Source organism: Protopterus annectens, chromosome 2.part0 (assembly GCF_019279795.1).
Source record: "Protopterus annectens isolate FY-2018-M chromosome 2.part0, PAN1.0, whole genome shotgun sequence".
In the NCBI taxonomy this organism is placed as follows: Eukaryota; Metazoa; Chordata; order Ceratodontiformes; family Protopteridae; genus Protopterus; species Protopterus annectens.
In genome coordinates, this window is record NC_056728.1 from 1,719,717,645 (window position 1) to 1,719,744,708 (window position 27,064).

Consider the following 27,064-nt stretch of genomic DNA (forward strand, 5'->3'; position numbering starts at 1 on the left):
CCCAACGACGAATGGTTCGGACGTTAAATAAGGCACAAACCTTCATGGTCTGGGCCTAAACAGGTGACGCAGTAAGAATGAAAATCTCTGTGAGGTATTTGCTTTCCACAGGCAAGACAATTTTTAACTGTTTCTAACATCGGTTAGAGCAAGAAAAAAGGATCCCCAATGCGGTATTTAGCTTTAGAAGACTTCAGGATTATTAAATTCGTAAACAAAAATTCAGGTAGCGGCCGACCGGCACTTGCAAACTGCTTCTGCTTCAGGCTCCTCAGCAAGAAAGACTGATGTAATGGTGCCGGCAGACTGTTTTTATACCCCTGATGACCTGACATCAGACCCTGGAGCGACAGCAACCGACGGAGAAATACTACATCTCTGGGATTCAGGCCCACTGAGGGATACCTGCAGGTAGATAACCCAAGTGTGATGACTGCAACAGTGAAACAAGAAGAACATTGTGTTAAACAGTTTGCAGACCAGTGGGAATTCTGTAGATTGCTGCAAAGTTTTATACTCCTCACCCATGCTCAGGTCATCATTACTGGGCAGACATCACATTCCTTTCATCTAACCAGAGGCACCAGACAGGGATGTCCACTGTCCTCATTTTTACATACCTTAGTAATGGTTGCTTTATATATTTATATGATGCAACACTTCCATCAATAAAACATTAAATCAGTGGGAGGTAGCATTTATTTTCTTGTTAGTCTGTGAATGACTGCAGTTTATGGTTGAAACAGCCCCTTCATGTTCTTCCTGAGGCTCAAGATACAGTAACATCTTTTAAAATGCTATATGGCATTCTGCTTAATAATGTAAAAACACTATTTTTCCCAATAAACCCAGTTTGAGTAATGCTTAGTGATACTGTGCAAGAATTTGGGCTACAGTGAATGGAAAAGCACTGGTACCTTAGGATTGTAGTAAGGGATTTCTGTTAGCCTGAATCAACTAATTTGGTCAGACTCACTGCATAGTTCAACCAGTTCACTAGACAGTAGTCTGTGAAATTGCCCTTCACTGCAAAGGTTACAACCATACATTCTTTCTACTCCCAATGTTCCCCTACAATAATGCATACCCCACACTTGAACTGGAACAGGAAGACTATGATAATACAGAAGTTAGTTTTAGATTATATCTGGTAGTCCAAAAGACCTTAGGAAGTTTGCCGTATGATTCTGTTACTTACATGTTTTGAAGGGCTTGGTTTCCAGATAAAAGTAACTATGCAAAGTTAGTCACTGTGACTGAGTTACTCAGGTTAGAACTGTGCCCAAACCAATATGTCTGTTTCTGGAGACGTAACTGATCACTGCCTCCCAATCTTGCTGTGTTGCAGGGAGAAGACATGGGATTTAGGGTAGGGAGTAGACGCTAAGGTACGTTTGTTACTCAAGAAGAATCCAGTGAGATGGGAAGATATACTTTGATAGGATCTTGTGCAATATCAATTAAAAGACTTTTCTGGCCTGACTGAGCTTTAAATGGGGTGATGTTTTTGTATGAACTTGAGGACACTTACAATGGAAATTTTTCATGTACAGAGGGGGTTAAAAAGTTCTTAAGTACAGATAATGCACTGGTGGCACCTACTCCAGCTATGGAGACTTGGAGACTATATAAGTGCAGAACTAGCCCTGCAATTATTACATTAAGAATGCTGACAATCAAGGAGACGGCTCTACATGACTGAACTGACCTCAAGGTTTTTAGGAGGTTTGCTCAAGGAGTGCTTGATCCTTTCCAAAATGTCAAGGTAAAACAGAAGTCTTGCATAGCATTTGATATCCCAGGCACAGAATGTATGTAGATGATATATAAATAGACCACTTTTATATCTTCCCTGCTATAGCCTCCACATATTGTAAAAAAGTTTTTATTACTAGGAGTGCTCTCTGGAGATGCTCTGAAGAAAAGGAAGGTGGTCCAGTCAAGGCTGCTGAAGTGTAGAGAGAAACACTGACTCTTTCCATTTACTAAGGGCCTGCCCTGCTAGTCAAACAATCTGCAACACAGCATGTTCACTGTCAATATGTACCACATGTGCAAGGATCCCACACTTACTTGATTCTAGTTAGTGGCCCTGTCTCAGGGAATGAAGCACAGGCAGGCTTGCACAAATGGTTAGAAATGGTCTCCCCTGACAATTACTGCCCAGTCTCCATTTAAATAATGGAAAGACGTTCCAGAAGATATACCTCAGATGTTGCATTCTTTTGCAGCAAGTCTCAAGGTTCAGTCTGGTGTGGCTGATGAAAATGGCCCATTTTTCTTACTGTTGGGGATCAGAATACATAACGCAGATCAAAACAATTTGGAGCTACCACCAATATGTCACTTTATTCCAAAATATCGTGTATCCATGACAACTGTAAGACTTTTCTTTCCTGTGTTTTACTGGCTGGAATTATTTTTATTGAAATACTTTGTGAATGATTAAAGATGTTTAAAAAAAGTTACATCCCTTGGGGAGAATATAAAGAGTCTGAATGTACCTAGGGAAATTCCTATCTACAAGAATGGGTCGGGGGACTAAAGTTTATCTATCTTACTAATGTGAATAAAGTTTGTTTATCTTTCTAATGTGAATAAATGCCTTTGGTGTATACTGAAGGGGCATGTACAGCAAGTACAATGAACACTAGATTTGCATTTCCATCCTTAAAAAAACTTTATGATGTGAAAAATCAATGCTAATATAAAAGGTCCATGCCAAGTGAACATATGTGACTTGCCAAATTCTTGAAGAATGAGGTATTAACTGTTGGCATCTACAAGATTCAGACAACATCAAATCTTGTAGCACTAAACAAAACAAAAGCTGTATAGAGGTGGAATCTCCTAACTTCATCCCTCTTCTTTATTATACTAACTCTGAGGTCACACAATGTGGTGGAAAGGGCAGAAACCCTTTGACCCAAGGTACTGTAATACTAGAGGTGGCATAATAAAGCAACAGAGATATGAGGAATGCAACCCATTATGAAGGATTTCAGAGGAAGTGCACATCTGGAAAAGTAGCAGTAATGTACTTCATAATATGTTTACATGGCTGTAAACAGCAGCAGTTTTCTCTGTTTTATAACTATGGGATCTATGGTCTGAGTTTCAAATAGCTCTGCATTTACAAAAGTACACATTTAAAGAATGATTTTTCAGCATGCAACCGTCCATAAACTTGCATAACACTTTGGTAGCACATGTTTCTTTGCCAGTTGGAATAAACCTTAGCTGACTTTCAGTAATCAGGTATTATTATTTAACATCTACACCTGTGGTATGGATAACTTAATGACAGAATTAATATTGGTCTTATCTTATCAACTTTACATTAATCAATTATTCTGAAAGTCACATATCTTTTTGGAGGTGGCAAAGATACTCTGAAGATCTATGGAATCAATAGGGTAATTACTGACCAGAGGGATGAATTCAGCCCTAACTACAACCCAGACTACTCTGAAGAATAGCTTGGGCCACATTTTATGGCCCAGATTATGGTGGAGCTGGTTATGAAGGCATGTGAGTGCCTGAGTGAGTGGCTAATGTCAGTTCCTCCATCCAGTGGTACAGTGGCTGGTACCTCTACCACTGCAAAAATATCAGCTATTAGAAGTCTTCAGATGTGCTCTCTCTGCCATAGCCAAGACTGAGAGACAATGGTGAGCCTAGCTAAGGTGTGCATCTCACTTTAGCCAAAAATAAATGGATATATGGGAAAGTGTATGCGCACCAAGACCAGCTCAGCAGGCATTGCCATGTCTGATGGCCAACCAAAAGGGGGAGGGAGTTGTGTATAACTGAAGAAATAAAATCATAGTTGAGGGCATATTACTTCTCTACTCTTATTCCCAGTGTCTGGGTATAAAGTGATATTACCAAAAGGCATACCGACTGGAAAGGGAAAACCTTAAGTGTGGGTGATAACACACATACCTGACAAGACAGGTGAATGAATGTATCAAAAGAGCAACACAGATATCTCACTGTCAAAGGATGGCAACTATTGACTGCATATGCAAAGGGGCTTGGGCTGGTTTTGTCTGTGACACTTTTGAATTCTGAATTATCAGTAGAGCACAGCAGAAATCAGTACGGCCTGCTTTTGCCCGAAGAAGGGAACAGATGATTTTGCCAAAGTAAAGAATGTTTTTTGTAATCCCAAATGTAGTGGTATATGTTTACTTGGATTGGAATGTGCTATGAAAGCACTGCCTACTTTGAATAATAGTTTTCTTGTGTACTTCTCTTTCTCATATTTTGTGTCCTTTTTCTTTTCAGACCAGCTCTGACTTTTTGTTTTTCTCTAATTTTATTTCAGTTTTCTCATCATATTTTTTGAAAAGAAAGCCCTAAAGTTTTCCACCAGTATTTACAAGTGGCTTTACTAAAACACTGACCATCCACAGAGGATAATATATTGTTGCATGAATCTAAACAAAATAGACACAGTATGGGGGCTACCAGCACACTTGACAGAGGATGACATAACAATGCTTGTATACTTATTTTAAAGATACAGAAAACAACTTCATTTTAAATGTTATTGTTTAATTATCAAAAAAAGGAACATAAATAGTTATTAGAATATTAGCAACAGGTATGAACTCTGAGCAGTAAGAAAAACAGCTACGAGCAAGCATGGAGTCTGAACTGTTTACATGGGTAAAAACATGTACAGTTTTGATGTCTGGATAAGATACACCTTCATTACAAGAGAGTGTACTGCTGAAGGGACTGGCTTGTCAGGTTATGAATAGGCAAGCAAAATAGGCCACATAATAGTACCTGCTGCAAAAAGTCCTCCTTGTACTATGATCTGAAATTTTAGGCAACATGATGAACATAAAGACCAAGAAAACAAATGAAATCTGTGTCAACTGTCAATGACTTCTGATTAATTACAATGAAACCTTTGCAGTCTAATGAGTCATGAAACAATCAATTCATAACAAAGTGACTGTGGATAGACTATCACACAGCTTAACCACTTATGAATCAGGTAGTCTGTAACATGGTTAATGACTGGATAGAAAGCTTCTTGTAAATGAGGTTTAGGTGTTTAGCTGAAGAAATTGCAATCAAGTTAGGCAGTTTACTGTGCATCTCTGCAGATCAAAGTCACGGTTCCATCCAGAAGGTCTTCCATATTGACAGCTACCAGCTCTGAACCTGGAGGACTACTCTGAGATTCGGGAAGTGCCACAAACAGCTGGGACGTGCTAAGCTGGGTATCTCCCAATGTAATCAGCTGTTCTGTTGAAGCTCCCTGTTCCGATGTCTGGATGACCTAAAGATACACATAAAGAAAGAAAGAAAGAAAGAAAGAAAGAAAGAAAGAAAGAAATATGTCAGTAACATTTTCAGTCCAAAGCCATTTAAAATAGTATTTTAATTAGCTGTTAATTTCAAAATAAAGGCATTCAAAATCTTAAGGCAATGTTTTCTTTACACTGTGAAATATCACTGCCATATCTTAGGTCAGAGAGAAAAAGAGAGCCATCCAGGGACACACAGTGAGTACTCCACATCTATATTTCAGCATAGGATTCTTGACAGCCTAAACAACTCACATAAAACTAAAATAAACAAAAAATAATAACATTATTATATCAACGCACTAATATATACTACCAGCTACAACGATGAAGAGAATAATAAGGAAATATCAAACATGGTGGTTTAACTTATGCAATATTTAAAAAAGGCAACTTCAAACTTGTGCAACTGGTACAGAGCTAACGATATACAGACACCTCAGACCCATAATACTTGCAGTACTAGGGTGGTGAATGGAGACAGCCTGACACACTGCAATGATCATATTATGTAGGCATCTGCATGTTGGAGGTTGGTATAATGCTTAAAGGGTTTACCTTAGAAACACAAGGTATAGGGTTGATTCTCACTTTTGAAGGAGAAATTGGCTAGGCTTAAAATGTCCCACAAGGGCAGCTAGCCTAGTACTTACCTATTAACATGTAACATGTCACAGTCATAGTAGTTATACTCACAACTACTGCTCCATTTTCATTATAAAGATCACTTTTGCAGGACACTATAATGCTACTGGAAGAAAATCGAAAAGTGTACCCTCAGCGAATAGAAATGGGTGAAGAGTCTACATGTTCTACAGGCAGCTGAAGCAAAATTCTGTTCCGTCTCTAGACTGAATACCAAGTTTGTAATGTTTAGAAACATGTAAATGTATCTAAAGTAGAAGCTTCATAAATATATTAGACAGATGCATTTTAGGAGATCTAACTACCTGCTAATATTAACTCCAGGAATGCTGTCTTCCCAATCGCAGCTTCCAGAAGCCACAACTCTCATGATGGTTTTTACATATTTATTTATTTGGTCATTTGTTTTGTTTGCTTGTTTATTTACTTACTTATTAGTAATTTGGTAACAGGTATGTTAGTTGGTCAAAATAGTCTTTTTAGCCATGACTCAAGCTTCAAAGGAACAATAAAACAAAATGCAACATATACAAAAATGGAGAATAGCAGAAATAAAACAACTGTGAAAGAACATTAATAATTCAACATACGTATTACAGTTGGAATGCATAAACAGCTAAAACAGAAAAGTACTTACATTATTTACAAAGGGATTTCATCTATATTAAGAGAGTGGGCATTGTATTATAATGCAGATACAGACACTATATTGTTATAGATTACCCAGTGTCAAGGAAACACAGTCAGCTTCTTGCCTGAGATGCTCTTTCAGTTTTATCTTGACTCCTCTAGTGTGTTCAAAAACCTAACCTCCACAGGGAGATGATTCCAAGTACAAGAAATACAACCACAAGCAACAAAGACTTCACCTCTTAAAAAACATCAAAAACACACCACCATGAGAGGAACGATGCAAGGAAATGCTGTAAACTTTTATTTCATGTTCTGGTACCTCGGCCTTTTGCCTTCAATGGAACAATTTACTACAAAAATTAATCTCCTTATATACCAAACATTGCAAACAAATGCATTAAATTAATTAATGAATGAATGCATTAATTAATTAATTAAATGATTAATCAATTAATTAATCAATTATATATATATATATATATATATATATATATATATATATGTATATAGTAATCACAATTAGCTAATTTTCTTAAAGTGCAACCACATAGTGCAAATCCAAAACACTTCAAAAAGGAAAAAAAAACAGTGTATATACATCAAAATGAAATAAAAACAATCACAACTATAATTTAAGCATAAATAGATGATTCATGTGTACAAGTACATAAAAAGCAATTATAATTTGTATATAAAAACAACTTTAAATTTATTTTGTTTTATTTTATATTATTTCATATCATAAACACCCTTGACATTATCCTATAAATTAATGTACTCATGAAAAAATCCATCTTAGCCTATCAATTGACCAAAACCATAAATTTGTAAAGATGACTTGAATTTTTAAATGAATTCTAATGTTAGCTTTAATATTACTATACTGTTCTTTGGTCCTACTGTATTAGTATTTACAAAATTATACCACTATCTAAACTCATTTCCATGGGACTTAATGTATGATAATTGATTATCATCCTATACTCAAGTTTGCTCAATACCCTTTTGAAGTTACCATTATAAACTTTAGGTCGTGCTAAAACACTGAAAATAAATCCCCCTATACACCCTTTATGTGCTGATATAAAATGGTTAGCCACTGGGCTATCCATATTTTTCCTTCTAATATCTCCAATGTGTTCTAAAATCCAAACCTTAACCTGTCTTTTAGTTTGCCCTATATACCACAATGTCTTTGGACAATCACATCCAATGACATAAATTAATCCACATGAGTTGCAATTAAATTTCTCTTTGGCAAAATATGATTTTCCATTAATCTTGCTACCATGCAGATTTTTGACCTTATCACATACAGAGCATTTCCCACATATGTGCAAGCCAATAGATGTACCATCCCTAACCTCATAGATTTTTGTATTTAACAATTATTTTATATTATTGTACCTGCCACATGAGAAAGTTATATGTTTGGGAAAAGGTTTCCCTACCATAACATCCTTAGTCACTATGCCCCAAAATTGTCTTATTACTCTTTCCAAAGTTTCGGAAAAATCAGAAAACTTGGTTACAAAAAACAACTTTTCCTCTTCTTGCAACCTATCTCCCGCTGCATAGTGACAACCTACTCTATGCCCCTGTTTGCAAACCTTCTGTTGGGCTCTAGAGAGTGTAATCTCAGAATAGCCTCAATAATAGTCCTTCATATACCTCACCCATGAAGGTTTCTCTACATTCTTCTTCAGAGTTATTAAAGAATATTCTTCTAAATTCACCATATGGCAATGCATTAAGTAAATGTGGGGGATGCATACTGTCAGCATGTAGAAAATTGTTCACAGAAGTGGGTTTTCTGTACAGTATCTATGTTGAACTTTGCCTTGCCATTTATATATAACTCTACATCTAAGAAAGCTGTATTGTCATCCATACATTGCCAAACAAATTGCAATCCATGTGTATTCCCATTGAGATCTTCCATGAATTTGTCAAACTGCTATTTATCGCCCCTGCATACAAAGATAAGATCATCTATGTAATGTTTGTAGTACACAACATGATTTACAAAAAATTAATTTTGAAACATAAATTGTTTTTCAAATTCACCTATGTATATGACAGCATACGAAGGGGCAATTGCTGCTCCCATTGCTGTACCTTTGGACTGTAAATAGAATTCTTTTTTCCACAAAAAATAATTGTGGGTCAAACTGAACTCCAAAAGGGACAGCAAGAAAAATGTATGGGGTCCTTCCCCCATTACTTTCATCACAGCCTCCAAACCCCATCTTATCTGTATATTAGTGTACAGCGCTGTCACATCAACAGTAGCACAGAAATAATTCTTGTCCCACCATGTTACGCAGGTCTTTACAAACTTCACCAGTATTTTTGATATGGGATACAACACGAATCAAATATGTTTTCAAGTGAAAATCCAAAAACTTGATGACTTTTTCTGTGTATGAACCCATGCCTGAAATTATTGGTCTACCAGGAGGATTTGTGGCATTTTTGTGAATTTTAGGTATGGCATACAAATAGGGGTGCTTGAGTTCATTAACAATCAGCTTCTTAACATCATTTGATTTTAGAAAACCCGAACGTTCCCCTCTTTCCAATAATTCAATAAGTTCCTCACTATACTGTTGCACTGGATTACCAAGCAGCTTTTTATAAACAGTTTCCTCAGATAGCAAATCCAATTTCAAACTGTCGTAATGTTCATCCTCCAAAATGACCCAATTACCCCCCTTGTCTGCTTCTTTAACAACTATTCTATCTAATAGTGTTCTTAATTTTTTAAATGCAAGCCATTCATTTTTGCTAAGATTATACTCGATGTTTTTTACAGAAACTGCAAAATTCATATTCAATTACAGCACAAAAGGTGTTTTCAAAAACATTGATGGAATTCCAATATTTAGGAGGTATAAAAGTGCTGTTAGAAGGGAGATTGGGTATAGGCATAAACCCAAAACCCAGACATAAGTCCACACATTCAGAATCATCACATTCACTATTCTCATCTGAAAGCAAAGTGTCCAACTCAACATCATAAGTACTCAAGTTTAACAATTCATCATTGTCAGAAATGTTACATACATCCTGGTCGCATTTTTTCTCTCTATCATGAAAATAGGCTTTCAAATTTAATTTACGAACAAACCGCTTGACATCTACTATAATGTCTGCCAGTGTGGGGATTCTGGTGGGTATAAATTCAGCCTCCTTCAATAACACATTTTGCATATCAAAAGTCAGATGTTCATCTGATAAATTAACCACATTTAAAGTGACATCAGTAGAATGCAATACACTTGAGCAAGGCACTATTACATGACTAGAAGGTTCAGTAATGTCAGGCAGCAGATTCTCTTTGCCAAATTAAAACATTCTTTAGATAACCATTTCTGAAACAAAATCAACTACACATGGATAAGGCACATTTTCATCTCCAAATGACTCGGTTAGTTTCGGTAACACACTTACACTGACCACATCAATATCAGTATTCACATTAACATAACTCACTACAGGAGGTTTTAATAATGTCCTTACTGTCTCTACTTCTACTGGTTGTTGTTCCGTCTCCCTCGATTCTTCCTGGAACGAGTTTGTACTTGTGAAGGTGCCAAACTGGAACCTGGAACATTTTTTTGTATGTCCCTCTGATCTTTCCGATGGACTATCATTGACAATGTCCTCAAAAGATACACTTTTTCTGCTCCCGCTGGTCTCAACTGAGGAACAAGATGATCCACTGGCACGTTTACTCATACACACCTTAGATTTGTAACGATGACATCATCTTCTCCGCTGCCAGGAATAAATGCTGTTAGTTTCAAAATCTTTGACATCCCTGTTTAACTTGCCTTTTTTCCGTTCGAGCACATTTTGTTCCACCTTGTTGATTCTGGCTTTAATATCCTTAAATGTGCTCTGAAACGCGTTGTTAGAGATGGTTGCCATCAATTAATTTTGTAACGTGGCGATTTCCCCCCGTAATTTGTCAACAGTTCAAATGTTCCATTTGACCAAGATTCGAAGCCAATTTAAGGTACATTCCAATGCCGCCTGTCTCCATTCACATAGCAGATCACTCTCATCCTCAGTGAACCCACCGGCAGACAAACGGTCAATGCGAAGCCCCCTGGGCATAATGCCCAAAGATACATATTTCTCCAACAGCTTTAAATCGTAGAAAACAGTCACCTCTTTAGACATAAGTCGTCCCAATACCGTGAACTTCTCCATGACAGTATCATCTTCAGAAGCCTCTCATGGTGGTGTGTTTTTGATGTTTTTTTAAGAGATGATTCCAAGTAGCAAGGTCAGTTTTGGTAAATTCTCTTTCCTGGGTAGTGGCAGTGAATCAACGTCTAACTTGAGAAAGCCTTTCTTCTTGTTTCCTCCTCAATGTGTATGCTGGGTCTTTTACCAGAATAATACTCTTGGTGGGTAGGCATTAGCCAGGTATAGCAATGTTGAATATAAGAGTGCTGAGCATCAGTACTGCTCTAATCTGAAGAGAAAGTCAGCGGAAATTTTTGAGTAAAGCACAGTGGTGTAAGAAAGGACTGGCTATGAGCCGAAACCAATGGATTTTGTCTTCTGCCACTTGCAGTTTTGTGTACTGATGCCCGAGTGGAGGAATAACAGAGGTAGAGCGTTTATTAGTTTAGGAATCAAAATGTTTTTGGCAGGACATTGCTTTGAGTTTGGAGAGAAAGTGAGGGATTATACAGCAAAGTTTTAGATGGGAAAGGACTTAGTCCATGTAAGCAGAGAAGCTTAAGCATTGATCCAACAGACCCAAATACATTTTTTTATGCTAGTTATTAGAATGGGATTATCAAAGCTATGCTATGAAATGTTAAGCTTTACACTACTTTTCACGATATTTACAAATAATCTTCACAAAGCCACCCCTTTAGCAAACCTGGTTCAATACACTGATGACTTCACCTTAATCTGCTCTGCCCCCACCCTCCAACAACTTCAAATCAAGACCCACGAAGCCTTTACATCCATCGAAACCTGGCTAACAAACTCCCAGCTAATACTAAATCCTAAAAAGACCCGACTTATACTCTTTCATCCTTCCAAAACAGCAGCACCTACTCCCCCATTCTCTATTTCTGCATTAGATAATACCCCTACTTATCCCATCACATAAACCAAATTACTAGGGTTCATTACTGACAACAACATGAAATTTGACAAACACATAGCTCATACAATAACCAAAATCAAGAAAAAACTGGATACTCTTTAGAGATGTAAAAACTTCCTAACCAGCAACAGTAAAGTTACCCTAGCTTGTACCCATCTTCTCTCTATCTTACTGTATGCTTCTCCTGTCCTAATTAATCTAAACAAGAGCAATTTAAATAAGCTATCAGTATGCTACAACAAAATAGCAAAATTTGCCACAAACTCCTCCTACCGCACCCACCACTGTCAGGGCCTTAAACAGCTTTCCTGGCTTGAACTCCCCAACACCTTAGCTCTAAATCAACAACTTCTAGCTCACCAAATACTGCACCAACCTGACAAAACTCCAGCCTTACAAGACCTGATCATCCTCTACTCCAATAACCGAGAATTTAGATCCACTAACAAGGCACTAATCGCAATCTCCAAAAGCCATTACAGCTGTGGTGGCTCCCTGTATTCTAGCAACATTGCCAAGACTTGAAACTCCCTACCACTACAAATCAGGGTGCAACCTAGTAAAACCATCTTCAAAAAATAGCTTATTTCCCACCTAAACAACTCCTGGACATGAAACTGCCTAGCACCTGGCTGACATATTCTAACACCTTTCCCCTACCCACTATCCAATCTCTTTAAAACTCCCACAGATGCACTATATATTATCACGCATTTACTTATCAACTCACTGTTGCCTACTCCCCACTGCCCCATCTATACCCACTAACTCTCCCCTAGACTAAGTTGAAAAGCTTTCCCTTAAAATGTCAATGCACCTAATATGAACTTGTCTATATTCTCTTCCTTTTTAGTTTTTCCTTTCTTGTCTTATCTTCAGTACATATTCAAGATCATCTCTGCTAAACATACTCTATGAACAATAATCAAATGTTACTACCTGCTATACGTTTAATTGTATGTCTAAACCACTATGCTTATGTAAATAACTTATGCAATCATATGTTATTGTCTGCTATATTTTTATAACTGAATGTGTAAATATCTTATGTATAGTATGAAAGCAATTGTTCTGGAGCTTTTCTTCCCGGGCCTCTGCTGAAAACGGACAGCTCTGTCCAGTAGGACCTTCCCGGTAAACAAATGTAAAATAAATAAATACAAGGGAAGAGATTTGCAGTTTCCTGGGGTGCTGAAGACAAAAACATTACATTTGTTTGGGTTGCTAATTAGTTTGTCCAAATGTAGAGGGAGGATAAATTTTGCTTCATGGTATGGTGCAACTGAAAACTGATTGGTTAGATTCTAAGAGTATAAGGTCATCACAGTACATAATTATATTGAGATGGGAAAGAACATGGGTTAGGTCATTTACGAATAGGATGAGCAGTAGAGGTCCAAGGAATAAGCCTTTGGGAACTTCAATATTCCACGTACCTGTGTTAGAAAAATGTTATGACTTGAACTCTGAAGGAATGGTTTCAAAGTAGCTATTAAAGCCTCACAGTGTCCAAGCCAAAATGATTACTTAGTTTACTGCATAGAAGTGAATGGCTGGCATTTTCAAAGGCCCTAGCCATGTCTATTAACAAGCTTCCAGTGAGAAGGCCATCATTCATGTTAACATTAAATGCTGTTTGTGGCAGTGTACAGTGCAGGCAATATACTGAATGCATTTTGGGAAGCCATGTTGTTGGGCCCAATGAAGGCCATATAGAATTTTTTCCAAATATTTTGTTTTCATTTTCAAAGACTAGAAACAGGCCTATAATATGTATCATAAAGATCTCCACTTTCTCTTTTTTATCTTTTAACACTAATTTTTGTCTAAATACAATTTCATTCATTCTACTTCTATTTTTCTTAAATATTTATTTTTCCGGCAATAATATTTATTTTTTTTTCCTTTCTGCAGTTCCTGCTCATAATGAAATTAAATTATCTATACTTTTTTCATCTCATGTCTTCTGTACATCCAGTATTTCTTTTTTCCTTTCTGCAATTCCTGCTCATAATGAAATTAAATTGTCTACATTTTTTCATCTCTTAGGTCTTCTGTACATCTAAATGTTTCCTTATACTGTATGTCACCCATCACTCTGTCCATGTCCTGTAAAATGGTCTCCCTGACCTATGTTCCATCCATTATAACCTCCAATCTTCTTCCCTATCCTTACATCTCAGCCCTCATCCATTCAACCTTTTTAATTAACCCCCCCCATTCTCTTGCTCTCTCTCCATCTTTCCCTACCTTTTACCACAAAAGTTTGTCCAAATATAATTTTATTAATTCTTCTTCTATTTTTCATAGAGATGTCCTTTTCCTGCAACTCCATTTCTTTATCTCCTTTTTGCAAGGCTTGCTAATATTGAATTAAACTTTTATATACTTTCTTTTTCATCTCTTACATATCCTTTTGTATAACTAAATATGTTTCCTTATACTCCTCCATCTTCTTACATTTCAGCACTTCTCCGTTCATCCTTTTAATCCCTTTTCCCTCCTTTATTCTCCCTCCACCCCCTAACTTTTACCACAACTGTTTGTCTAAATATCATCTTATTAATTCCACTTCTAGTTTTCTTAGAAAATTCTTTTTCATGGAACTCTATTTCTTTTTCTCCTTTCCATAATGGTTGCTAATATGGAATTAAAAATTTCTACTTTTTTTTTTTATTTCTTATAGCCTTCTGTATACCTAAATATGTCACTTTATACTATACCTTACCCACCACTCTTGTCCATGTCCTGGAAAATGTTCTAATCAACCTATATTCCATCCATAACATCTGCCTAACTTCTTTCATCTCTTTACATCTCACACTTCACCATTCAACCTTTTTAATTCCTTTCCCTTCATCTTCCCCCATTTCAACTGAACTCATCACATGACCAGAAAATTTCACCTCCATGTCAACATTTCATTACAAACTTTGAAATCTTGTATAATCTTAACTTTCTTCTTTCTTACAATATCATTTAAATCTCCTGTTTTACAATGTTTATGTATACTTTTCCAAATTGCTTCACCAGCTCAAATAATTACTCTCCTCCCTTCCCAGTATTCCTGTGCTTGCATACACAACTATCACCCTCATTATCTTCTTACCTGCTTTTAAATCCCATATTGCCATTCTCCCAAGAAACCCACTATTACATCTAGAATTTTCACATAAGTATTCTTATCAAAACTCCAAATTATTTAATTTTCCCATAAACACTGTAACTGGTCTTCTTGTTTTTGCTTTAACAGCCAAATATCAATTAAACATATAAAATCTGCATTCAATATTTTGCAAAAAATAAACAGTAAGCCTTCTCACATAATTAATTGTGCTATTAGTATTCAGTTATGTTACTGGCAAATTATTCCTTTAAATTTCATTTTCTTACCACAATCACTTTGGTATTTTCACTTTATACCCCTTCTTCTGCTGAATTTCCTTCCTCACTTCTCAAAGCTTCATAAGTATTTGTTACATTTCCATTATACTCCTGTATTTCATTTCACTCCTCTACCTCTGTTTGTTCACCACTTTTATCAATAACTCATTAATCATTTCAATCTCCTGCACCCCATCTGATATTTTCATCCTCCACTTCTTGTTCACTCAACACTATCTCTTTGCCCTGTCAGACTTCTATTTTAACTCTGTTGCCTTACTATCTTGGTCCAAAGGCAATCAAACCAATAGTGGTCCTCTGTGATACATTTTATTTAAAACATTGTGCATTTTTTTTTACTGTGCCCCCTTTCCACATACTATGTAAAACTTTATCACATGCATGAATTAAACATGTTGAATGAATATTCATAAAGAATGTGCACACCTCCGGACTGGTACCCAACATAACGCATCAGAGATACTTCAGGTGCAGCTAACACTGGATAAGACAGCAATTAAGGTTGTTGCCTGTTATAGGTCTGCAACCATGTCCCAAGACTCACACTCCACGTTCCTAAGCACCCTGGAGAATATTAGGGTCCAACCTAACACTCTTATACTGGGCGACTTCAACTACCCCTCCAATAACTTGTAAAATTACTCATGTACCAATACACTTGCCCAACGTTTCCTGGAATTCATTAATGCCAATGCCCTGGACCAGCTCATTTTTACCCAACTAGAGGTAGTAACTTCCTTGACCTGGTCATTACTAACACGGGCGACCGTTGCTCTACACCTAAAAATATCTGACTACAAACTAATCACCTTGGAAATCCACATCCCTCCACCCCCCCCCCCCCGCAAAGGTAACCACCATGAAAAACTTCTCTAAAGCTAACTTTGGGATCCTAAAAACAGAGGTGGCTAACTTCACGGCACCCATGCAAATGGAGAATAGTTGCATGACTGCCAAATCATACACCAATGCACTGTATGAACACATAACCAAATGCATGGATCTCGCCATACCCAATAAAAGCAAGATGCTCTCCTCCAAAAAAAGAAAGCCAATGTGGTGGTCCCCTGCCATAAACAAACTCTACAACAGAAGGAAGAAACTGATGTGGAAAAAGGTGAAGTCCCAAGACTGGATAAACTCTCTTATCAGCCTCAACAAAAAGTTGAGATCCCTCATCAAATCCTCTAAAGCTAGCTATGAAAACAGAATTGCAGCAGACAGTAAAGGCAACCACAAGGCCTTCTATAGTTATGTAAAGAATCTCCATGGCAATACCCAGATTTGCTCTGAGCTTCTGCACAATGGTACCTCCTATACCGAGCCAACAGATATTGCCAATATGCTGGCTGACAGATTCAATGCCAACTTTACCCCTCCCCCCAGAGGACCAATCACAATACCAGTAGATTGCCAGGCACCCAGTATTACTGCTGCACAGGTTAAAACAGCACTATCCAAGGCCAAGAATACAGCTTTTTTGGGAGCTGACAATATCCATGGCTGTGTTCTACATGAACTACAGTGTGTACTGGCACCTCATCTGTGTGCCCTGTTCAGTCACAACCTCACCTCAGACTTTGTCCCTACCGAATGGCGCACTGCTACAGGCATCCCTCTCCTCAAAGTAGGAGCGACTACAGACCCTGGGAACTATCGCCCCATTAGCATGACAAGTCTGATATGCAAAGCTGTGGAACGCATCATCATAGACCTAATAAACAAGAACATAGGGAATCTCCAAACTCTGGATCCCACACAGTTTGGTTTTGTGAAGGGTAGATCATGCCTGCTCAACATGGTCGACTTCTTTGAGTTAGTCACTAGAGCTGTGGATGAAGGCAAGGTGGTTCATACAGCCTACCTTGATCTGGCCAAGGCCTTTGATACCATTCCCCACTCAGGAATCACAGAAAAATTCACTAAGCTAGGCATCAACCCCTATATCACTAGGTGGATTCAAACTGCCTCAAAGGTAGAAGCCACAGTGTGAAAGTAGCTGATTCCAAGTCAGACTGCCGACCAGTCACGAGTGGAGTCCCACAGGGATTGGTCCTGGGTCCTCTCCTGTTTGGTATCTACTTTTCAGAAGCCCAAGCCAACACGAAGGGACTCTGGCTGACAAAGTTCGCAGACGATTGCAAGTTGGGAGCCATTATTAACTCCTCAAGTGATGTTGACATCCTACAGAAAGGCCTCATTGCGACCAACGACTGGTGTCAGAACCATGGCCTTAAGCTCAATGCCAAAAAAATGTTTCATCAACCTCTTTGGGAAAAACCCAATTCCAATAAATTACCACATCGATAGTAGTCCACTGAACACAGAAGGCGTTATAAGAGATCTAGGAACACAGGTTGACAGCAACCTCTCTTTTGACTACCACATTGCCACTGTGGTCAGAAAGTCCTTCTATGTGGCAGATCTCATTACTAAGGGTTTTGCCTCCAGGAAGAAAGAGGTCATTGTCTCCCTCTACTCTTCCCTCATTAGGCCAATCATCGAGTACAATGTCTCATTTGGCATGTACCTCACTAGACACCTTCAACAACTGGAGAGGTCACAAAAGTACCTCACAAAGAGGAACCTAGGCCTTAAACACTTGTCCTATATGGACAGACTCAAAAATCTCCACCTATTCTCTGTCTCATATCGCCTACTTAGAGACGATCTCTGCTTGACTTACAAAGCCATGTCTGACCCAGCTCTGTTAGAAATGCTACATCTAAAGAAATCCCAATACCTCTACACCACACGCTCCAGAGATCTCAACCTCATTACCACAATCAACAGAATGTGCTGGAGGGACAGGTTCATAACCCAGAGACTGCCCATGCTATGGAATAGACTTCCCCTGCATGTCAAACAGAGCATCTCACTGGCCCTCTTCAAGAGAAATCTTGAAGAGTGGATGGGAAATAGAAAATACACCCCGGGGATCACTCCAGTGGCTCTACTTGACAGAAGCACTGAGAACTAAGGCTGGGTGGCACGATGCCAGGGTAATCCTATGTGTTAGGCTTGTAAAGGCTCCAGGGCCATTAGCCTAGTACACACCTAAGAATCTGCACAAAAACATGTTTTGGGTTGTCTGTAATAGTTCATAAGCCTTCTTTTTACATTTTCAACAATCATACTTGGAATACATATAAAGTACTATCTTTACACACAATATCACCCACACCTCCCAAACCAGACTTCACACAAGATGGTCCTCATATGTTATTTTTATATCAAATACATTTTGAAAAGTTGCAAAATATTTTTTCAGTTCATAGGTTCATACTAGGCTATCTGCCCTAGGGCATTTATAAGCCTAGCCAGAGTGTGTTTGGCTTTCGCCACCCATTTTAAATAAATTTTGCTATGCCCTTTTTTGAGGTTAGTATACTGTGCCTCTGTCTAACAGTGACACAGAAGTGATACCCGGGGTAAACCTACGATCTCCCATCCACTCATCAAGATTCCTCTTGAAGAGAGTCAATGAGGGACTCTGCTTAACCTGGACTGGGATTTTATTCCAGAGTGAAGGGAGTCTCTGGGTTATGAATCTGTCCCTGCAGCATGTCCTATTTATTTCAGTGCTGAGGTTCAAGTCTCTCGAGCGCGTAGCTCGATGGGATTTGGATTTTCTGAGGTGCAGCATGTCCATTAATTCCGGGTTGGACATGGCTTTATACGTCAGGTACAGATAGCCTCTGAGCAGGCCACTGAGTAGAGCTGGAGTTTCTTTAACCGGGCAGCATATGGCATCTGTTTGAGCCCTTTGATCCTCTTGGTGAGGTACTTTTGGGGTCTTTCAGTTGCTGCAGGTGTCTGGTAAGGTACATCCCAAAAGGGGCATTGTACTCAATTATGGGCCTGATGAGGGATGAGTAAAGAGGCACGATGACCTCCCCTTATCTACATGTGAATCCCTTCATGATTAGGTGGGCTATATAAAATGTTTTTCTAACCACTTTGGCCACGTGGTTGTCAAATGAGAGATTGCTATCAACTTGGGTCCCCAGGTCCCTAATTACTTCTTCTGTACTTAATGGATTACCACCTATGTGGTAATTTGTGGGCACTTTGTTTTTGCCAAAGGGATGACTATACACTTTTTGGCGTTTAGCTTGAGGCCATGGCTCTGGCACCAGTTGTCTGTTTCTATGAGGCCCTTTTGGAGGATGCTTGTGTTGGCTGGAGAGTCGATTATGGCGCCCAGTTTGCAGTCATCTGCGAACTTGGTCAGCCACAGTCCTTCCGTGTTGGCCTGTACCTCCGAGAAATATATACCGAACAAGAGAGGTCCCAGGACTGAGCCTTGTGGGACGCCACTTGTAACTGGTTTGGAGTCTGACATGGCATGCACTTCAATATCAGTCATACGAAACTGCAAAGTATTTTTTAATCAAGTTCATTCCTGTAATAACACAGTATGACCACAGAATATAAAAAAGCTTTTTTTTTTGTCACATTCAGGTCATCCAAAATGTTAATACTATTTCACAAAATGTCTCTTCTCTTACATGAGCAAGCATTAACATTTTCACAGTAGACTTTAATGTAGTTTCCATATTGTTCCAAATGAAATGCCTGTTTATTGTTTGCCCATCTTTCCTGGACAATCTCACCACTGTTTTTTTTCCCTATTGCCACTTAATATGGTCTTTTCCAGTACTGGATTAACACCAGACACTTGATCATATGACAAAGTTCACTTTCTCTGATGTTGCACTCTCCACTCTGCACTTTTCACCATGCTCTCCTCTTACCAGCACACTTCCTTCTTCCTCCCTATACCGCTCATATCCCACCTTTCATCATTTCAGCTTGTCTGCATTGTTCCTCTGGCAATGTCTGAAATCAGTGGAATAGCTTTGGCTTCCTGATTTTTGTCAGAATATTTTTCAAAGATTCAACTCCTCCAAAGTTCCAAACCTTCATCCAGTTCCTCCTTGTTTAGCAACTTGGTCAGTTCAGCACTTTTCAAGCTCCCCCCTGAGACTGCAGTTATTTCAGTGTAAGTACTATCCACCACTGCCATATGATCAACAACTTCTTCTGTTTCAGCATTCTCTGACTTTTACATCTTTTCTCACTTCCTTTCCAGCAGAAACCATCTGGCCCACCCACAGGAAAAGAGAAGGAGAATTTCTCTGGTGTCCTGGGCAGTATGAATACCACCTTCAGTCTGCTGGAAAAGATGCTGATGGTTTAGTAGGACTAAAAACAAATAAAGACCATCATCAAATGGACCAAAGATTCACATATTCACAAATGTTAAAATTTGAAACAAGACATTACTAAGCAAGACCAAGAAGGAGGAAGGTGAGGCAAACCTGTATGGATAAAAGGCCTGCTGCAATTAGGAAAAGTACAGTTGTGTACACTTACCATAAATGTAGATGTTTGAGTGTATTCACTGTTGCAGTCATCGCACTTGGGTTATCTGCCTGCAAGTAGCCCTCAATCAGCCCGAATACCAGAGACGTAGTATTTCTGCATCGGTTGCTGTCACTCCAGGATTGATGTCAGGTCGTCAAGGGTATATAAACAGGCAGCCGATGCCATTACATCAGTTTTTCTTGCCGCAAATGTCAGGAGCCCCCCCAAAAGGGAGCTAAGTTATGGTGGGGAAAACACCACCAGTAAAAAGTAAATACCAATACCAATACCCCTGAAGGGGGTGAGTAATAGACAGAGAGAGAGAGAGAGAGAAGGGGGCTGGAGGGAGGGAAACCAGGACTGCAACAGTGAATACACTCAAACATCTACATTTATGGTAAGTGTACACAACTGTACTATGTTCTAGGTGTTTCACTGTTGCAGTCATCACAGTTAGGTTGATTCCCAAAACTGAAAAAAGGGTGGAGGCAGTCAAGAAGAGTTGGGGCTGGCTAGTAAGCCCTGCAGGACTGCTGTTGCACAACCTGCCCTGGATTTGGAAAAGATAGGCAGGTGGTAATGCTTGGTGAAGGTGTGTACACAACTCCAGGTAGCAGCTTCAGGGATGTCCCTGGTAGGGACTCTCCTGAGGAATGCTGTAGAGGTAGAAATTGCTCTAGTGGAATGTGTTCTGACCCCCTGAGGGGTTGGTTTCCCATGCTGCCTGCAGCAGAAATGGATGCAGTGTGCTATCCATTTGGAGACTGCTTGTTTTGAAATGGCCTTGCCCTCTACCCCTGGTACAAAGCTGACTAGTAACTGGTCAGATTCCCTGTAGGGCTTAGTCCTATCAAGGTAGAATCTGAGCTGTCTGTGCACATCTAAGGAGTGCAGGATCCTTTCCCCTTTATTTTGAGGATTAGGGAAGAAGGTTGGCAAATGAATAGATTGGTTGAGAGCCACACTGAACACAACTTTAGGCACAAAGGAAGGGTTAGTCCTGAGGGAAACCCTGTCAGCATGGAAAATAATGAAGGGTTCCACAACCATAAGTGCTTGTAGCTCAGACACTCTTCTAGCTGAAGTGATGGCCAGAAGCAAGGCTCTTTTCCAAGAGAGGAATTTTAACTCTGCTGACGCTGCATGCTCAAAGTGGGGTAGCATGAGCTTTTCCAATACAAAGTTAAGGTCCCAAGCAGGGGTGGGTGCTTTCCTTGGTGGCCTTAAGTTGTTTGCCACTCTCAGGAACTGATTGATAAGAAGGTGAGAGAAAAGAGGTGGCTCAGTGTTGTAATGAGCCGAAATGGCAGAGGCATGGATCTTAATGGAGGAGAAGGATAGGCCTCTGTGGAGTAGGTCTGCTAGGTAATCCAGGATTAGAGGTAAGGAGGGCAGTGCTGTGTCCTCTCCTTTAGACTGATTCCAGGAACAATACCTTTTCCCCTTATCAGCATAGCATTTCCTTGTACTGGGTCTTCTGGCTTCAAGAATGATGTCCAGTACCTGCTTGCTTAGGCTGGTCACTGGGGGAGAATTTAAGGAATAAGCCAGGCTGCAAGATTCATGGTTTGCAGTTGAGGATGCAAGATCTGCCCCCCCTACTGAGTGAGGACGTTTGGGATCTGGGGTAGGTGCCAGGGTGGCACCAGTGACAGGCTGCGCATTAGTGGGTACCAGTGCTGGCATGGCCAGTCTGGGGCAATCAGGATTGTTCTTGATTTATCCTGTCTTATTTTGAGTAATATTCTTGAGAGAAGAGGCAGAGTGGGGAATGCATAGATTGAGAGGTTTTCCCACTGGAAGGATAGGGCATCCATTTTCCAGGCCCTGCTGTGAGGTGTCCTGAAGCAGAATTTGCTGAGCTATTGATTGCAGGGGAAGGCAAAGAGGTCCACCTCTGGGGTCCCCCATTTCTGGATTAGAATACTGAAGGTGTTGGGGTCTAATTGCCACTTGTGTGGATCTAGGAGAGTTCTGCTTATGTCGTCTGCCAGATAGTTTTGTTTGCCTGGCAGGAATTGAGATTGCAGATGAATCTGCATGTCCAAGGCAGTGTTCCACAGGACCATGGCTAGCCTGCAGAGTGAGTAAGAGTGTGCTCCCCTCTGCTTGTTGATTTACCACATAACTGTGGTGTTGTCTGTTTCTATCAGTAGGGGGTCCTGGTGAGAGTAGGGACCTGGAAGCTGTCAGAGAGTGCTGGAACATCTAGCATCTCTTTTTGGCTGATGAGCAGATGAGACTGACTTGGGCTCCAGGGGCCCTGAATGCACTTGTCGTCCAGGTGTGCCCCCCCCCCCAGGCATAATCTGATGCATCTGTGGTTAGGGTCTGGGGGGCAAGGGGTTGAGTAAAGGGGAGTCCATTGTTGTTGTTGCATGCTGCTGCCCACCAAAGAAACTCTGTCCTTAGACAAGGTATGATGGTTTCCAGGTCCTGAGAATGTTGGCACCAAAGACTTTTTAAGTACCATTGAAGTTTCCTCATATGCAGTCTGGCATATGGAATTAGTAGGATGGAAGAGGCCATGAAACCTAGGGCCTGCAGGATTTTCCTTGCAGATAGCTGGGTTTTGGTGGCCATTTGAGCAAAGTAGCCTGTCAGATAGGCTTGTTTTTCTGGAGTAAGGAATGCCATCTGGGATGCTGTTTCCAAGCTTGCTCCCAGGAATACAATCTTTTGACTGGGAACTAGTTTTGATTTCTTTTCATTGATAGTGTACCCCAGGGAGGTTAGAAGGTTCTTTACAAATGTCAAGTGCTGCAACAGCTGTTCCTGACTGTCTGCCTGAATCAGGCAATCGTCCAAGTATGGGTAAGCTTGAATTTTCTCTGTCTGCAATAAGCAATGGCTGGAGCCAAGCATTATGTGAATACTCTGGGAGCAGTGGATAAGCCAAAGGGAAGTGCAGAGAACTGATAATGCATAGATCCTGCCCTGAAACGTAGGTATTTCCTGCTTGAGTCCCTGATAGGGATGTGCAGACAGGCTTCTTTTAGGTCTAGGGTGGCTAACCAGGCATCTTTGGACAGCATAGGAAGAAGCTGTTGCAGGGTGAGTGTTTTGAATTTTGGTACCACCAGGAGGGTGTTTAGAGTGGAAAGATCTAGGATTGGGCACCAAGTGCCCTCTTTTCTGGGTACCAGGAAAAGTCTGGAATAGAACCCTTGACCTATCTGTTCTGGCGGAAGAGGCAGATTTGCCCTTATGGAGAGCAGGGCTAGAATTTGGTTCTGTGCCTCTGTCCACTGGTTTAGAGGAAGGTCTGGGAACCCTTTTGGGGTTGGCAGTGAGTGGAAGTAAAATGTGTACCCCTGGAATACAATGTTGAGGAACCATTGGTCTTTGGTGATGGAGGTCCAGCTTTTTGTATGATGGGCAAGTTTTCCTCCTAGGGGCACAAGCAATTGGGCAGAGATGAGTACAGGAATAGATAGGTCATTGTGAATTATTTCTGTAAGGGGGTGGCTTAGCACTCCCTGTTTTTGAAGTGGAGGCACTCCATTGCTTAGATCTCTGCATACCCTGAGATTGGAATCTGGGGGGGTCTGTTTACCCTGGGTCTAGTTTGAGATGGCCTTGAGGGGGCTGGAAAGGACCAATGTTTCGAGGGGCAATGCCTACTGAATCTAGGAGGCTGCACTTGCAAGAAATCTTTGACTGTTTGCATAGATTTAGCCTTTTCTTCCATTTTTTTAGAACCTCTTCTGCTTTGGTGCTCTACAGATTGTCCTTGTTCAAAGGAGTGTCTAGTAATTTTGATTTGGCATGGTCTGGCAAGGTCTGCTCCTTAAGCCAAGCATGTCTTCTCAGTACAAAACCAGTGACTGCTGCCCTGCAAGATGCTTCTAGGGTGTCAAAACCACATTGCAAAGTATGCTTGCCGACTTGGCTTGCAGAATGCATAAGCTCTTGTAATTCTTTATTTTTTGCACAGTCTGCAAAGGTAGCAAATTTTTGCTGAATAAGTTCCATAATATGTTGATGGTATTTCAGCATGTGAAACTGGCAATTCAATGCCCTAATGGCAAGAGTTGCACAGGTGTAAATTTTTTTACCCCATCTATCTAAAGCTCTGGAATCCCTGTCCGAAGGAGTGGGATTCCTAGCTGTAGTTGCTTTTATACCTTTAGGCCCCTGGGAAATTACCTCTGGGTCAGCAGTAGGATTTTTGAAAAGAAAGTTGTGAGAGTCAGGGACTTTGTAGTACCTGTCTGGTTTTCTTGGAGCAGGGGGTAAAATGTCAGGAGTTAGGCTGGATTCCATAAAAACATCATCCACAACATCCAGAACTGGAGGTATTGCTAAAGGTCTATGTTGTGACAAATCTAGAAATTCTCTGATTCTCTTTTTGGACTGAGGATAGTCTTGGCATTCCCAGTGGAAATGCTCTCTTAAAGTATGTAGGGCTTCACCAAAAGAAAAATCCTCTGGAGGGGAAACAGATGGAATGGATTCCTCTGCATCTGAATCCTCATAAGCAGATAAAGGCATGTCTTCAAATTCAGAAACCTCAGCATCGTCAGACTCTTAGTCTGTTAAAGCTGCTGGGGACAGGTCTCTTTCTCTTAGCAGGAGAAGGCTGGCTTCCCCTAATCAGCATAATCAGGTCTTCTGCCATTTTAAGCATTTGATGTTGTGGCAAGGAAACAGGTGCTTGAGTTTGGGTCGTCATTTTTTTAGGCGTAGCCTGTACTCTTGGCCTCAGAAACTCTGTAGTTTTAGACAGAACTGAAGATGAGAAAGAACTGGTTGATTTGTGTCGAGAATTGGTAGTGCAAAGAACTTCCTCAGAAGCCGGTGCCTGCACAGCGGCTCCGGACCCATCCAAGGTAGAGACATCCGCAGGTTCCATAGTCAAAGAAGAATCTCGCAGCATACCGGACTCCAAACAGGTCTCGGTAGTGGCCTGCGAAACCATCAAAGCGGACATCAGGGGCTGCGAAAGTGCCTCACTGAGTACCGGCGAACTGGCGACTAGCTTAATGGAAATGTCGTTGGCAGTTTTGGACCTGTGCGGTCTGTCTCTGTCTTTATCCTTACGTTCTTTCAGAAGATCGGTAGTCGGATGGCTTACCGAAGCCATTTCGGAATACGGAGATTGAGAGCGAAAGTATTTAGCAACAATAAGGGCCCAATGACGAATAGTTCAGCTGTTGAACAAAGCACAAAACCAACAGCGAGGTACGTCGTGGTCTGAGCCTAAACAGGTGACGCTAAGAATGGAAATCTCGGTGTGGTATTTGCTTTCCACAGGCAAGACAATTGTTAACTTTTTCTGACACTGGTTAGGCAAGAAAAAAGGATCCCCAACAGGGTACTTAGCTTTAAAAGACTTCAGGATGATTCAATTCGGAAATGAAAACTCAGGTAGCATCCGACAGGCACTCGTGCAAACTGCTTCTGCTTTGGGCTCCTCGGCAAGAAAGACTGGTGTAATGGCGTCGGCTGCCTGTTTATATAGCCTTGACAACCTGATGTCAGTCCTGGAGCAACAGCAACTGACGCAGAAATATTACGTCTCTGGTATTCGGGCTGACTGAGGGCTACCTGCAGGCAGATAACCCAAGTGTGATGACTGCAACAGTGAAACATGAAGAACATCTGCAGTTCCTCTTGCCAGTCCTAATGGGATGGTTTGCTTCATTCTCTGAAGAACTGCTGGGTGAGAAGACTGAAGCAAAATGAGATCCAAATAACTTTCTACCATGATGTCACTAACAGCATGGTTAGATCTTAACGCCTGCTAAATGTGGTGAGATGATAGTAGGATCTTGAACCATATTATACAAGAACCAAACATTAACTGCCACCCACTTATTAGAGATGCAGAAGGATGAGGTCCATCAATTTCAATCCATTTTAACTGGATCAACATCATTTAACGTCCCAGAAACAGAAATGCAGGGATGTGAATGTGGTCTTCACCTCTCCCTGCCTGAGACATTTTATCACCCTGGACATATGTCACTGTTAATGTTTGTGTACACATGTTTGTGCAGAAGCAAAGTTTATGGAGCTTTTCTGTATCAAGCTGCTGTTTCAACAAGTATTATCAGAACAAGTACATTATGACATCAAGCAATGTGTATCTACATGCAACAGATGCCAATACTGGACATTTTTATGATATGAGCTACAGAATGGAGTAAGTTATTTTATTACAATAGACTCAAATGAGAAGAAAGTCTAGCCAGATGAAGTAACAAATTAAAGGACATTTAAAATCAGGAGTCTAGTTCAACATGTTGTGGAATGTCAAAGGAATACACAGAAGGCATATTGTGAAGCACAGCTACTTATACTGAAACAAGTATGCGATCTTGCAATCTAGACTGCTAAATAAACTTAAGTCCTAAGGCCAAGAAGCAAAATCTGTGTGAAAAGGTACCTGCCACAAAGAATATGCTTGCATTTTACAAGAGTTTCTTTAATCTCCCACAATTACAGTGGTCTATTGAATAATATTAGTGTGTTTTCATGAAAACAAAACTAGCTGGTAAGGTACACAGATTATTTAATGATTATTAGATCTTACCTACAGAGA

General features: G+C 40.1%; 1 protein-coding gene across 1 annotated transcript in view; it reads right to left on the minus strand.

Annotated features, from left to right (window-relative positions):
• Window positions 1-4,539: 4,539 nt before the first annotated feature.
• The window catches only part of ZBTB40 (zinc finger and BTB domain containing 40), a 919,023-nt gene continuing 896,498 nt past the window's right edge, over window positions 4,540-27,064 (minus strand). Inside the window, exon 20 of the mRNA XM_044060434.1 lies at window positions 4,540-5,299. Within this exon, the coding sequence (XP_043916369.1) occupies window positions 5,105-5,299 (195 nt within the window). The 3' untranslated portion in view covers window positions 4,540-5,104. The remainder of the gene's footprint in view (window positions 5,300-27,064) is intronic.